The 12,531-nt window shown below is 39.6% G+C and overlaps 2 protein-coding genes across 2 annotated transcripts; one reads left to right on the top strand and one right to left on the bottom strand.

Annotated features, from left to right (window-relative positions):
* Positions 1–1,201: 1,201 nt before the first annotated feature.
* LOC105387328 (trifunctional enzyme subunit alpha, mitochondrial) lies at positions 1,202–9,262 on the bottom strand. Its single transcript, XM_038121169.2, has 14 exons — positions 9,070–9,262; positions 8,852–8,955; positions 8,278–8,464; positions 7,797–7,989; positions 7,409–7,530; positions 6,868–7,097; positions 6,007–6,186; positions 5,509–5,675; positions 4,863–5,092; positions 4,246–4,438; positions 3,335–3,470; positions 2,455–2,678; positions 1,964–2,080; positions 1,202–1,630 (listed from the first exon to the last, which is right to left on the bottom strand). The coding sequence occupies exons 1-14, from the start codon at positions 9,137–9,139 to the stop codon at positions 1,495–1,497; spliced, it is 2,289 nt and encodes a 762-aa protein (XP_037977097.2). The 5' UTR covers positions 9,140–9,262; the 3' UTR covers positions 1,202–1,494.
* A 1,050-nt stretch (positions 9,263–10,312) lies between these two features.
* Positions 10,313–12,502, top strand: LOC105387330 (spermine oxidase). The gene is made up of 2 exons (XM_011558038.3): positions 10,313–10,761; positions 11,090–12,502. Exons 1-2 carry the CDS (start codon positions 10,514–10,516, stop codon positions 12,396–12,398), a joined length of 1,557 nt encoding a protein of 518 aa, XP_011556340.3. The 5' UTR covers positions 10,313–10,513; the 3' UTR covers positions 12,399–12,502.
* Positions 12,503–12,531: the final 29 nt, after the last annotated feature.

Raw genomic sequence — 12,531 nt, 5'->3', positions numbered from 1 at the left:
CCAGAGGAAATTGGCGGTCTGGTAACACCTTTGCCAAGTTCTATAGACGAGAAGTGTTACCTGCTAATTCAGTATGCAGTATCACAAACTTGTTTCGTCCTGATAATTAGATTAGTTAGATGGATCATACGGTATTAAATACCTACATTTTGTCAAAAATGTGCAAGATCGTAACCTAACACTATCTGTGAATTAAGCAGATATTAACTGTAATCTTTTTAAAGTACCTAGTTACTTCTGATTTTCTAAAAATAATTATCTTATTTAAGAGTGTTGCTTAAGCGTACCTTGCTCTGAGAATTATTGTTAAATTCATTATTCTCACTACATCTATGTTATATACAGTTGCTACACTTACCTACTTCATGGGTCTCATACAAATTTTATTCTATATCATATTGCTACGCATAATTGATTGTATCATCAACCCATAGTATACTATAAAAACTTACCTTGGCCTGGCTCTAAACCTATTTTTGTTATGACTTGCCCATGCTGCTATTGTTCTTGTTATAAAATTATTATTTAATACTAATTAGAGCTTGCTTTGCTTTGGCCTTATTTCACGCTAGAATGCTTGATTAAATTAGCTACTTTCTTGTTGTCTTATGAAGTTCCTATTAGGCTGATATACCTTTTCTCATTGTCACTGTCATTAACTTACTGGAATAATTGATTATACACCTATAGTAATACACATCGACCTAGTTTTATTGTACACCCTGTTATTAGGTTATAGGAAATCGAATAATACCTACTTACATATTTTATTAGGTATTTAATCACATTGGCATCTCCCTCCACCAGGCGATAACAAACACGTCTCAATTGGCTAAGCCTCGAATAAGGGCAAGCTATTTAATAGCAGCGTTTTACCTTACCAATAAAACGCATATTAAATACTTACCTTATTCGAGGCTTAGCATTAATTTCTGCCTGGTTATTATAATAGAGACGCAATGGCGGACGGCGCTCCGCGCTCCTGCCAGGTGGAGGGAAACACGGGTGGGAGGTGTGCGAGCGAGACAGCAACACTTGGGTATCACGTGGGAATCACGTGGTTTAGAGCGGGAAATATGTATAGTCTATCTCAATTGGCTAAGCCTCGAATAAGGTAAGTATTTAATATGCGTTTTATTGGTAAGGTAAAACGCTGCTATTATAGTTGCTTCCCTAGGTGATTCAAATAACATAGATCAAGTAAAATAAATAGTTTTATTTTCACATTTAAACCTTAATTACAGATTCATTCGCAGCAACAATAATAACACAAGACAATAGTCGAAATAAATGAAGCTTGATTAATATTTCGATTGTCATGATTTCGGATGAGATATCAGTTTTCATTTATGACTTCTAAAATTAAATGAAAGTGATATGATAACAATACAGTAAAATAGACTATAAAATATTAAAATTTGTTTTTCTAAAAATCTCATACACTCTTACCATCACAAAATCTCAACTACACACTGAAAGGGAAGGCACTGATATTTAATTGTTGTGGAATTTGGTGTTGTTTTTGGCCATGTCGATGAGGGTCTGGGCAGGCTTGAAGGGAGCTCCGTACAGTTCCTGGAACTCTTCCATTTTCTTCACCAGTTTGTCAGCACCGAATTGGTCCACCCATCTGAAATAAAGATAGCTAAATGAAATCGGCCCTAGAGGAATATAAAAACATTCAATTCAGTCTCAGACCAACTACCAAAAATCTTATGTTTTAAAAAGTACTTTAATTTTATGTACAATTAATAATTTTAATAATAATAAAAACAAAATAGTAGCAATCATATACATTTATAGTCTTTCATTGTTTAAAATACTACCAGGAAAGCAAAGCAAAGCCTGTGACACCCTTTATCTACTATGAAAAAATCACATCAACGTGTTTGAAGCAGATCGCACACAGTAAAAAAAAAGATGCCACACCGCGGTGGCAGATATTACACACAATAACCCTCACCTGAATGGTCCCCCGGAGAAGGGCGGGAAGCCGAGCCCGAACACGGCGCCGACGTCGCCCTCCAGCGGGTTGTGCAGGATCTTCTCCTCCAACGATAATACTGCTTCGTTCACGAATCTGAAATATAAGGTAGTACTTTGTAGGTTTGTAGCTCGTAATGGTTAGTGCTTTGTAGTCATCATTAGGTATATTGTAGCCCGTGTCATGTTGTTTTCGATTTAATAGAAGGAAGGCATATGGCTTCTTTACAGACCACATTTTGCACCTTATTATTGTATTTTTTCCTAAATTGTTGTTTTAATTATTTTGAATCAAAAAGTCAAGTGGTGGGCAAGGGAAGGGCGTCACTCTACGATCCAAAAGACCGCCACGCCGACCTGTAGCTCCAAAAATAAGTGTTACTCAGGAGGACTGTTGAACTCGACGTAATATTCAGGTCTATACCCTTTAATCGATTGACATACGCTGAAAAAGAAGAAGAAACAACGAACCTCGACACCATCCTAAGCTGCTGGTCCTCCACCGTATTAGCTCCCTTGGGCTCCAGCGAGTACTTGCTCTTCAGCAGCTGGATGACGTCCTGGTTGACGTCGCGGTTCTTGGTTCCCTTCTCGTACACGTAGAAGCCCTTGCCCGACTTGCGGCCCATGAAGCCTGCCTTCACCAGGTCTTGCATGATGCCGAGGTCGCCCCCAGCGATGCGGTCGCCGAATGCCTGAGGAACGGATTATATTTGGTACAATTTCCATAGCTCTATTTTACTCTTAGTGGGAAAGTTGATGGGTCTAGAGTAGAGTTCATGAGACCTAAAAGTAATCCCAGTTATCTATATTCAGCATAGACATGAATACAGTGAATCTTTCCAAAATGTCTTACTGCTCTTTATTATTATAGTACGAGTACCCATGTTATGAATACATTTGATGTGACGTCTGATATTTATGGCTCATAAAGGAATGGACTGGGTTACTGAGTTCAACCAAAGAATATTGGTCTGACGCCAAAAATATGGTTCTATAAATAATGGATAGCATTATTATGCAACCGCAATATAATATTTATTTCCAATATGAATATGACAATAAAGGGTTTTACGGTAGCTGCCACATCAATGATTTTTTTAATGAGGACAAAAATTACGGACCTATAAAATGCCTTTGACTAGGGCTCAGACCAACACTGCGTTGAAGTGGGATCGCAAAAACCTGCGACAGTATTTTTCCAGAATTTGCCCTGAAAAACAGTCGTACATTTTGTGCGATGCTAGAGACGTCGCAACGCGTTGTTGTATTCTGGCCCTAAAGGTCCGAAACCAATAGAATATTCTCATTTCCTCCGCCTTAATCGTTAAAGCGGGTTGAGGAAACCAACCTTGGAGAGGTCAGCGGCGATGTGCGAGCCGACGTCGATGCCGACCTCGTCCGCGAGCGTGGCCGCGCCCACCGGGAACCCGAACTGCGTCGTCATCTTGTCCAGCTCCTTGGGGTCCACGCCTTCTTGCAGCAGTCTGAAGGGAGAGGGGTCAGGTTAGAGCGGTCAATTGAAGTTTGGAGGTAAAAAGAGGGCTTGAGATAACTGATAACATCAGGTAAGGTGATTACAGCAACGAGCTGGTCTTGTTCATCTTATCAGTAATTTTAAGACGGCGTTCCTAAATGACTTAGCATTCGTAAAAAAAAGGCTTTTGAGTCATGTCCGACCGAAGGTTCGGTTTCGACCAAAAATCAAGAAACAGCCTGGCGAATCTTGATTTTGGACGTGACGGTACTTACTTTGTTTTTAAATTATTATATAACATATTCAATATTTTACATAATACTATGAAATTAAAATTGGTTATGCATTCCAAGGCTGCATAAGTATTTAACTAAAAATAAATGTGTGTTAAAAGGCATAGAAGTTAATGCCAAGACTAACTATGCCGGCACTGGGTCTGAATTTAAGACAAACCTATTACCATAATTATGTATCTGTAACAAATTCTGGTACACGTGTAAGTTTAAGAAACTGTTTTTTACTAGATATTATTTGTTTGTATTTACTCAACAGATGGCCTAACATTTCCTCCGATATGCTAAATTTTCCGCATGGATCACCCTCAAATCGCGTATGCTTATACCTGACAGCCTCGCTCAGCATACCAGCGTACCATCGAATTATTAAAATGTTGTCAAACCAGCTTACTATAAACAAGTTTCAGAGTGCTGCAGCCAAGCACATTCTATTTCGAGCTCTGTTCATTAGTTTTTTGTCAAGCTAGAGTATAATCGCGTATGTCACACCTGACAGCCTCACTCAGCATAGTGGACAGTATCCTCGTGGTATAGAACCCGGGTCCATCACCGACAGTAATGACGACCTTGCCCTGCTTGAGCCCGATGGCGACGGCGGCGGCGGCCGTGTCGTCGCTGGTGCCGGGGTGCCGGATGATCTCCAGCAGCTGCATCTTGTCCACGGGGGAGAAGTAGTGCATGCCTGCGGGACGGGTGTAGGTTAGAGTCGGCTTTAGGGTATTTGAAGTTTCTTGTCTTGTCTTCTTTAGATAAAAAAGAAGCATAACGAAATGGTGATAAACTAACTTTATGTCTTAATTGCATGTAACTTTAGTACATTGGCTCTATAATAGGTTACTCCGAAACGAATGGACCTCCTATTAAGCTGCGTACAGACCGGCCCAACGAACGCCCAACGATGGATATTTATCATACATAATACAGGGCAGATTGCAGCAACGAAGCTCAACGAAACCCGTTCGTTGGCGTTCCTTTGGCCGGTCTGTACGAGGCTTTAGAATGCGTTTTTTATTGCCATGTAATAGGATTGTGAAGAGTTCTTAGCGATGCATTAAAATCGATTTTGGGGCCACAAATTGGGACCCATGGTTTATTACTCCACTTACCGATAACCTTTTCAGGGCGGCTACTACCAGCGGCAATCTTAGTAATCGGGATGGCACTGGTGTTGGTCGCGATGATGCAGTGTTTAGGGACTACTGCTTCCATCTCCTTGATGACTTTGTGCTTGATGTTGATGTCTTCGAATACGGCCTCGATGACGCAGTCGGCGGTGCTGAACTTAGCGTAGTCGAGGGTAGGGACGAGCTTGCCAATGAACATGTCCTTTTGTAGGCTGAAATAGTTGTAGGTGTTAATAAATAATTATGTTTTTTAAGTATTAGGTATATAAGTTACAAATCTCGTATATCTCGAAAGGAAACGTAGCGTCCGTAAGCGAAGTCCAGTGACCCACATTTTTAAATGGAAAGAGATGGTACTAATGATCCTTAATTGGACATAATGAATATGTAACCCGTTGAGGCGACAATTCTGTTTTGTTTTTTTTTTTTAATATCTGGTCGAGCCCCCACCAAGTCGAGCTTCTTAGATATTCGTAAGCTGTTTCCGCGAGCTTTACTTCCCCTATATGTTATATAGCTTACTGCATACCAAATTTCAACAGACCCAGTCGTTTTCCCGTGAAATAGTTACAAACATCCATCACAAACATCTGCTTTTACACTATTAGTAACTAGCATTTAAACTCACGAAGAGATCCTCTTCCTCTTCACAGCATTCACAAGTCCGTTCTGTATCTGCCCCACGCCGCGGTAGAGACCCGCGTTGGTGGCGTCCTTCAGCACCACGTGGTAGCCCTTGTCGATGGACACCTGCACGATGCCCGCGCCCATCAGGCCCGCGCCTAGCACGCCGATCTGGGAATAAATAGTGGATTTACTACTATGCTTTCAGGCTTGCTGCTATTAAGAGGATATGTATAAAGGTTCCACTCGATAGAGCGTTATGATAGGCTGCCTGAGCTGATATTAAGGGGATATGTATAAAGGTTTCTCTCTGGCTCGAGAGAGCCACACTCAGGAACTTTGGCTTCTCTCAGATTATACAATAGAATACTGTGCTCATAAAAAACCCTAATTATACAAAAATATATATTCTTGTTTTCCAAAAAAAAACGTTATTGGAATCATAGGTAAAAACTCTTCTGCACAAAAAAATGGGAGGTATAAAATCAAAATTCATAATTACCGTTTTCACATCAACCTGTGCCTTGCCGAACCTGTTCTTCTTGCACTCTGTCTGCCCGCGGAAGAGGCCGATGAGTCCCTTGCTCTGCGGCGTCATGGCCAGCTCGCCGAACGCCTGCGCCTCCGCCTCGTAGCCCGCCGCCGCGCCCTTGTCCACCCCTGTGCGGACCACTTCTAGGATCTATAATAGAGAGTAACCCCCTTATTCATAGAAAAGTTGTTTTGGCTATTGAACTGTTTTCTCCCTCTCTGTCAAGGAACAAACATTCTAAACTCACCCTTATTAATAGAAAAGTTTTAGGTTATTTTAGCTATTGAACTGTTTTGTCCCTCTCTGTCAAGGAACAAATTGTTCTTAAGCTGCGTACAGACCGGCCAAACGAACGGGTTTCGTTGACCTTCGTTGCTGCAATTTGCCCTGTATTATGTATGATAAATATCCATCGTTGGGCGTTCGTTGGGCCGGTCTGTACGCAGCTTTAGAAACTCCCCATAGCACACATCAAGCCCTTGTTTTAGGTTAGGTTACCTTACAAGTTCATAGGCCGCCGTTTGTACTTCAATTACGTTGAAATTCGTTCGAAATTGGGTTTTGAATTTTAAATTCTTATTTTATTGTAAGAGTTTTCTTTCTACACTCAACACAGTGTAATATGTAGGTAATACTGAGTACAATGTGCTTAGAAAGGGTAAGAAAAGGGCAGGAACTATTACACTCAGTGGATAAAATTGTAGTAAGTACAGTTCACACTATCACGGGTGTTCCATTTTAAATAAATAATTTATGAAGTATTTCAGTAAGTGTGCTCCCTCAATGTAGAATGCTAGTTGCCTAATGACATTATTTAAAAATAATGCTCACTTTCAATGGTGCAGGGTAGAGTCCGCGGGAAGCCTTCATGACCTGTTCCTTGGCCTTCTTGAAGATGATGTCCTTGATGAAGTCAAAGCCCATAACAGTCTCTGTGATTTTGTTAACAAGGCCTTTCTTTGAGCGGTCAATCTTAATTCTGCCAGCAGTTATTTCTTTGGCGACCATAACAGCAACATGTTCCAGGTATCTGGCTGTGTTTTCAGCTGGGGTTCCGTTGCCTACAAACAGAATACTTTATACTGATGCTTTTTAGAGTGAAAATAAGTACATTCTGTTAAATTGCAATAAATAATAATGGCTTGCATTGAAGGTTAGGATATATAAAATTCGTGTATTTTAGTTTAAAATTTGTAAATAAATTTGATAAATAACGAGATATCAAGATTATGACAATTATGATAAGTTAGGTCATGGTATAATAATGAGTTCAGTCTAAAATTAGCCTATATTAAAATTATGAAATTTCTAGCATGTGTATATGCATAACAGTAGTCAGTAGTATAGTAGTAGAAAAGAATAATGAACTCACCAGGCCCTAGAGGAGAGACTATCAGATCTACAATTCCCAATTTTTTCGCTTTATCAGCTTTAACTGTTTTGCCGGTCAGTGCTAGGTCCAAAGTGGTCGGTATAGAAGTGAGTTTGGGCATTCTGGATAAATAAAAAAACAAAAACAAACATAAAATGTATAAAAGGATGTTTGGGAAATATTTTATTCTAATTGAAAAGTATCATTGTGGATTGGGACAGTGCTTATATTTTTTTTTGTTACAATTCCCTTTTTTTTGTTTACTTGAACAAATAAAATGTTGACCTTTTAAATTTTTCAATATTCATCAAAGCAGTTTAAAGAAACTTCATAGGTAGTAGTTTCAGATCATTTATATAGTACCAAGTAACAAAATTTCAAGTCATACCTTTGTGTGCCACCACCGCCAGGGAGAAGGCCGAGCATGACTTCAGGTAGACCGAAGCCAGTCTTGCTGTCCTTCACAGCAATCCTGTAATGGCATGCCAGGGCCGTCTCCAGACCACCTCCCAGGCAGGAGCCTTGGACAGCGGCAATGTAGGGCTTGCGTGAGGTTTCTATCTTGCGGAAGATTTCATGACCTGTAATAGAATTATTATTGTAAGGTGTGTATTTATGTCTATAAAATTAAATAGAATAGCCCTATGTAATTAGAAGGTTTCATTCTAAATTGTCATTTTATAGTAATAATTACATAATTATTATACAAACAATTTGTTCTGTAATTTTTTTTTTAATCTTTCACATGAATTTTCATAAAATTTTTGCTATCAGTTTTCTTATACATAGTTTCTGATCTTCTCTTCTATTTATACAGAGTTAAGTAAAAAATATTATTATGTTGTTGATTTAAATGTATAGGTACTTACCACTTTTTGATAATGTAACAACTTCTTCCTTTGTTTTGCAGCTTTCAATCATGCCAATATCAGCTCCGGCTATGAAGACCCCGGGTTTACCAGAAATCAGAACCACAGCTTCAATGGCGGGATTTGACTCAACTTCATTTACAATATTTCTCACTTCATCCATAACCGCAGTGTTCAATGAATTAACCTGAAATTTTGTGTAAAGTTTGATTATTAAGGCCTTGACCTTATTATTCCTATATGTATAAGTAGCCTGCAGGAACATTGTAGTGCCATCAGAGAAATGCATGCTGGCCCTAATTCAAAACCATGTCACTTGCGCAATTCATTGAAACAACAGATGGGAAGGCTTCAAATGGTTCTAAGGTATAAGGCAGGCCTCCAGCCAATTACTTGATATGTGGTTCATTAACTTAAAAACCCTTTGGATTTCTGAAGAGCCTACCTAATAATATAAGTAATAATATTATGTACTACTAAAAGTATTTATGTTCCATTAATCTGAGATTTATCTTTTGATTTTGCTAATAGGTAGGTATTTGGCATTTGTTATTCCTTTTTCAAATTTACCTACCTTAACATTGGGAGAGTCTAAAGTGACAACGTATACGCCATTGACATTCTTGCACCTTGTATGAACTTGGCTGGCACCAGCAGCGTATGATCGCGTCTGCAGACCTAAAATAGAAAAACATGTAACATGCTAGACGTAACTCATTAAGCATTAAGGCCTAAAAACCTCCGTAGACAGCAACAAACTACTTTGAAAGTAGCTGATCAAACCACACTTACCATTTACAAACTTTAAGCTTTCTCGTTTCTTCAAGAATTTTAGTGCACCTAGTAACTTGTGGTTCGCCATGATTATACTTTTAATAAGATTTTTAAGCTAAATAACAGTACTATCTAGGAATAATGTAATAATTTTCTACTCAGACTTTGAACCCGCGACCGACCGACCGACACACACACACACACACTTCAGTATTTAAAAAAAAACACACAGATTCACAGATTATGTCTAAATTGACGTTGCGTTAATGCTGGGGCAACGAAGCAACGAATGGGCTTCGTCTTCGTTTTGGTACGGTTTGCTTTGACATTATACCGAGTTTCCGACACGGGCCATACATTCATTACCGGTGTTTATGTCGTTTACGCACAAAGTAACCCCTAGTTTTGCTCAGTCAAAAAAGGAATAGCTGCTTTTCTACTGAACGATTTCAAAACTAACTACATAGGTATAACTGATCATCTGAACCATATAAGTAATAAAACGTGCAAGCCAACCTAAAAGTATTTGAAACTTGTCGAAAAAAATACTAAAATCATTTTCACAATGGCAAAAATCTGTACTGTTTATCACACCTCAAAACAAAACTTTGATTTGAAACACGCTCACCGAAACGGGAAGTCGAATGTCGGTACCAACAACAAAAAAAAATTGCGCGGGAAATTACTTTGTCGGGAAAAAAGTTCCTCGTGTCATCTTCATCTTTCTTATTATATTAAGCACGCCGCACAGTTTGACGCACAGATTAGAGAGCTTATGTGCCTTATGTTATGTACTGTTTGACGTTATATGGAGCTTACAGCCGCACCGCGAGGAATTAATTTTTATGTAGAAAGGTACATAATGGTAGTGCATAGTTAATAGTTAGGTACCTAGTTTTAGTAGCTTTTTAGTAGGCTAAGGAAACTTCACGCTACATTCCAGGGTTGGAGTCGTTTGGTTCAGAAACCTATGTATTGGCTGTGTATTGGTATTGATGTTAGTAGGTATCTGCACCACAGTCACCTTACTTCTTCACAGTTAGACCACTTGCAGACCACGGACACACGCGTACAGGATGCCTACTGGTAAAGCTCAGATAAAATGGGTTGGTCTTGACAAGCTAGACCGGAGCGAACTACTCTAGATACATGGCGAATACCAGCAACGGAAAAAGGAATCAAATTTCTTGCAAGCTTGCAAGCATATTAGGTGCACAATTTAACAAATAAAAGCAGATTCTTGTCTTTGCTATTTTGGTAAAAGTCAAAACATCAACTCAACCTCAAACAGAAGAAAATTCTGTCATCAATCATCATTTTAGTAATTTATTCATAAGAATATTCAGTAAATTTTATTGTATTTATTTATAAATTTAATAAATCAAATTTGGGGTTGAAAACAACTACAACCATGATGAAAGACGATACTTAGTAGAACGAATGATTAAATTGACTTTATAAAATGGCTTTCGGTTTAGGTTTTTTGAGGAGGGGGTTGGGATATTTAGGCAAAAAGCCTAGTGTAATATTCAGACGAGATATGAGCAATTCAGTGCGTGAGCAGTGCATCAGAGACTCCTGCTACCTCGACCCGTGCCACAGGGAGCCACGCATCATCATCATCGGTGCGGGAATGGCTGGCCTTTCTGCAGCACACCGGCTGACTCAATGCGGAATAAGAAACTTTGTCGTTCTAGAAGCTAAAGAAAGGTTCTTATTTTAAATTCGTAATATGTATTTATAACTTACTAGCATAGGTAGGTACATGTTTATATGGGTGTATAAAGTAACTACCTACTTAGGTTAGGTAGGTACTGGTTACTAGTAGGTATTTTGCTATTACGGTGTAGTTACCATTATTAATAGTAACTACCTACTTATTAAGTATACTTAGCAACATAATGCCAAAATTCTTGGTGCAGCTTTGTATCTTGAAAGTTTCGTGATTGCATACCAGTTGAACCTCCTCTACACCCTTTGTAATGATGGAGCGACGGGTGGTGTACTTACCTACTTATGTAAAGATTGTGTTTTACAGGCCAGGAGGAAGAATACATTCTTGTTGGCTCGGAGACGCTGTGATTGAAATGGGAGCAGAATGGATTCATGGTGCTTGCTTGCCAAATACTGTATATACCTTGGCATCTTCAGATAAGCTCTTGCAAACACCATTGACACGTTTAGACGCTTCCCGTGGGTTGTTTTGTACAAGCGAAGGCCGTGCTATAGACTTGCCGGTGACTATAACATCTTACCATACGTTTCGGCAAATAGAACAACAAGCCGCCAATTTATTTCGACTCGGAGGAGAAAGATCTCACGGTACACTTTTAAATTTCATCGGTTTAAGAATTCAACAAGAACTTCACAACTTTCCTGAAGATCAACGTTATGATGCTGCTAGAGTGATGTTTGGATTATCCAACATTTTAAGGAATAGATGCGGAGAAGACCTGTCTCTCATCAGTGCAGATCAGTACGGGAGCTACATAGAGCTGCCGGGGGGAAGCGTCCGTGTACCTGTGGGCTATGTGGCTGTCATGGCGCCTTTGTTACGAGGTCTACCTGATAATAGCATTAGATACACTAAAGCAGTAAACGTTGTACGATGGGGAAATGGGCAAACTGGAGCCGGCCGAGTACTTATAAAATGCTGTGATGGCGAAGAAATGACGGCAGATTACGTGATTCTCACAATGTCACTAGGGTGCTTAAAATGCCAAGCAGACAAGTTGTTCGCTCCCCCTCTTCCAGTATGCAAAATGGACGCCATCTCCAATTTGGGATATGGATTAACTAATAAAATTTTCCTTGAATACGTAGAACCATTCTGGGTTTCTCAGGAAGGGAGTCTAAAAATGGCCTGGTCTGCAGAAGAGCTGTGCAACAGATCGGACTGGACTCGTGGTGTTTGTTCGGTTGATGAAATGTCTGGCAGCAAGCATGTACTATGCGCGACGGTTTCTGGCCAAGAAGCTGCGATGATGGAGTCAATGGCCGACGGTGATGTAGCAGAAGGAATAACCAATTTATTGAGACGATTTACTGGTAACCCATGTCTACCATACCCTCAGATGATGCTAAGATCTCGTTGGGCGTCTGACCCGCATTTTTGTGGAGCATACTCATACATGGGCTGTTGTTCTACAGTAAGTCATCAGTGTGAACTCGGCACTCCAGTGCCGGGTCCCTGCGACCCTCAGGCACCGAAACTATTGTTTGCCGGCGAGGCCACTGTACCTGGATACTTCGCAACAGTGCACGGAGCTAGACTCAGCGGAATCCGTGAGGCTGAACGAATCATATTATTGACAAAAAAGTTTGAAGGTCCGCCACTAGATAAATAGTGCATCAGTTTTATTGTGATATTCTGTTTGTTATACTATTGCAGTTTTGAATACTATTTGTCGTATTTTTTTCTTTGTTAATAACAAAACATTAATCAAACATCCAACAAAACTATTATTTCAAATACTTACG

Source organism: Plutella xylostella, chromosome 4 (genome assembly GCF_932276165.1).
Source record: "Plutella xylostella chromosome 4, ilPluXylo3.1, whole genome shotgun sequence".
In the NCBI taxonomy this organism is placed as follows: Eukaryota; Metazoa; Arthropoda; class Insecta; order Lepidoptera; family Plutellidae; genus Plutella; species Plutella xylostella.
Note: the sequence above shows the minus strand (reverse complement) of the source record. Positions and strands in the feature narration are given on the sequence as shown.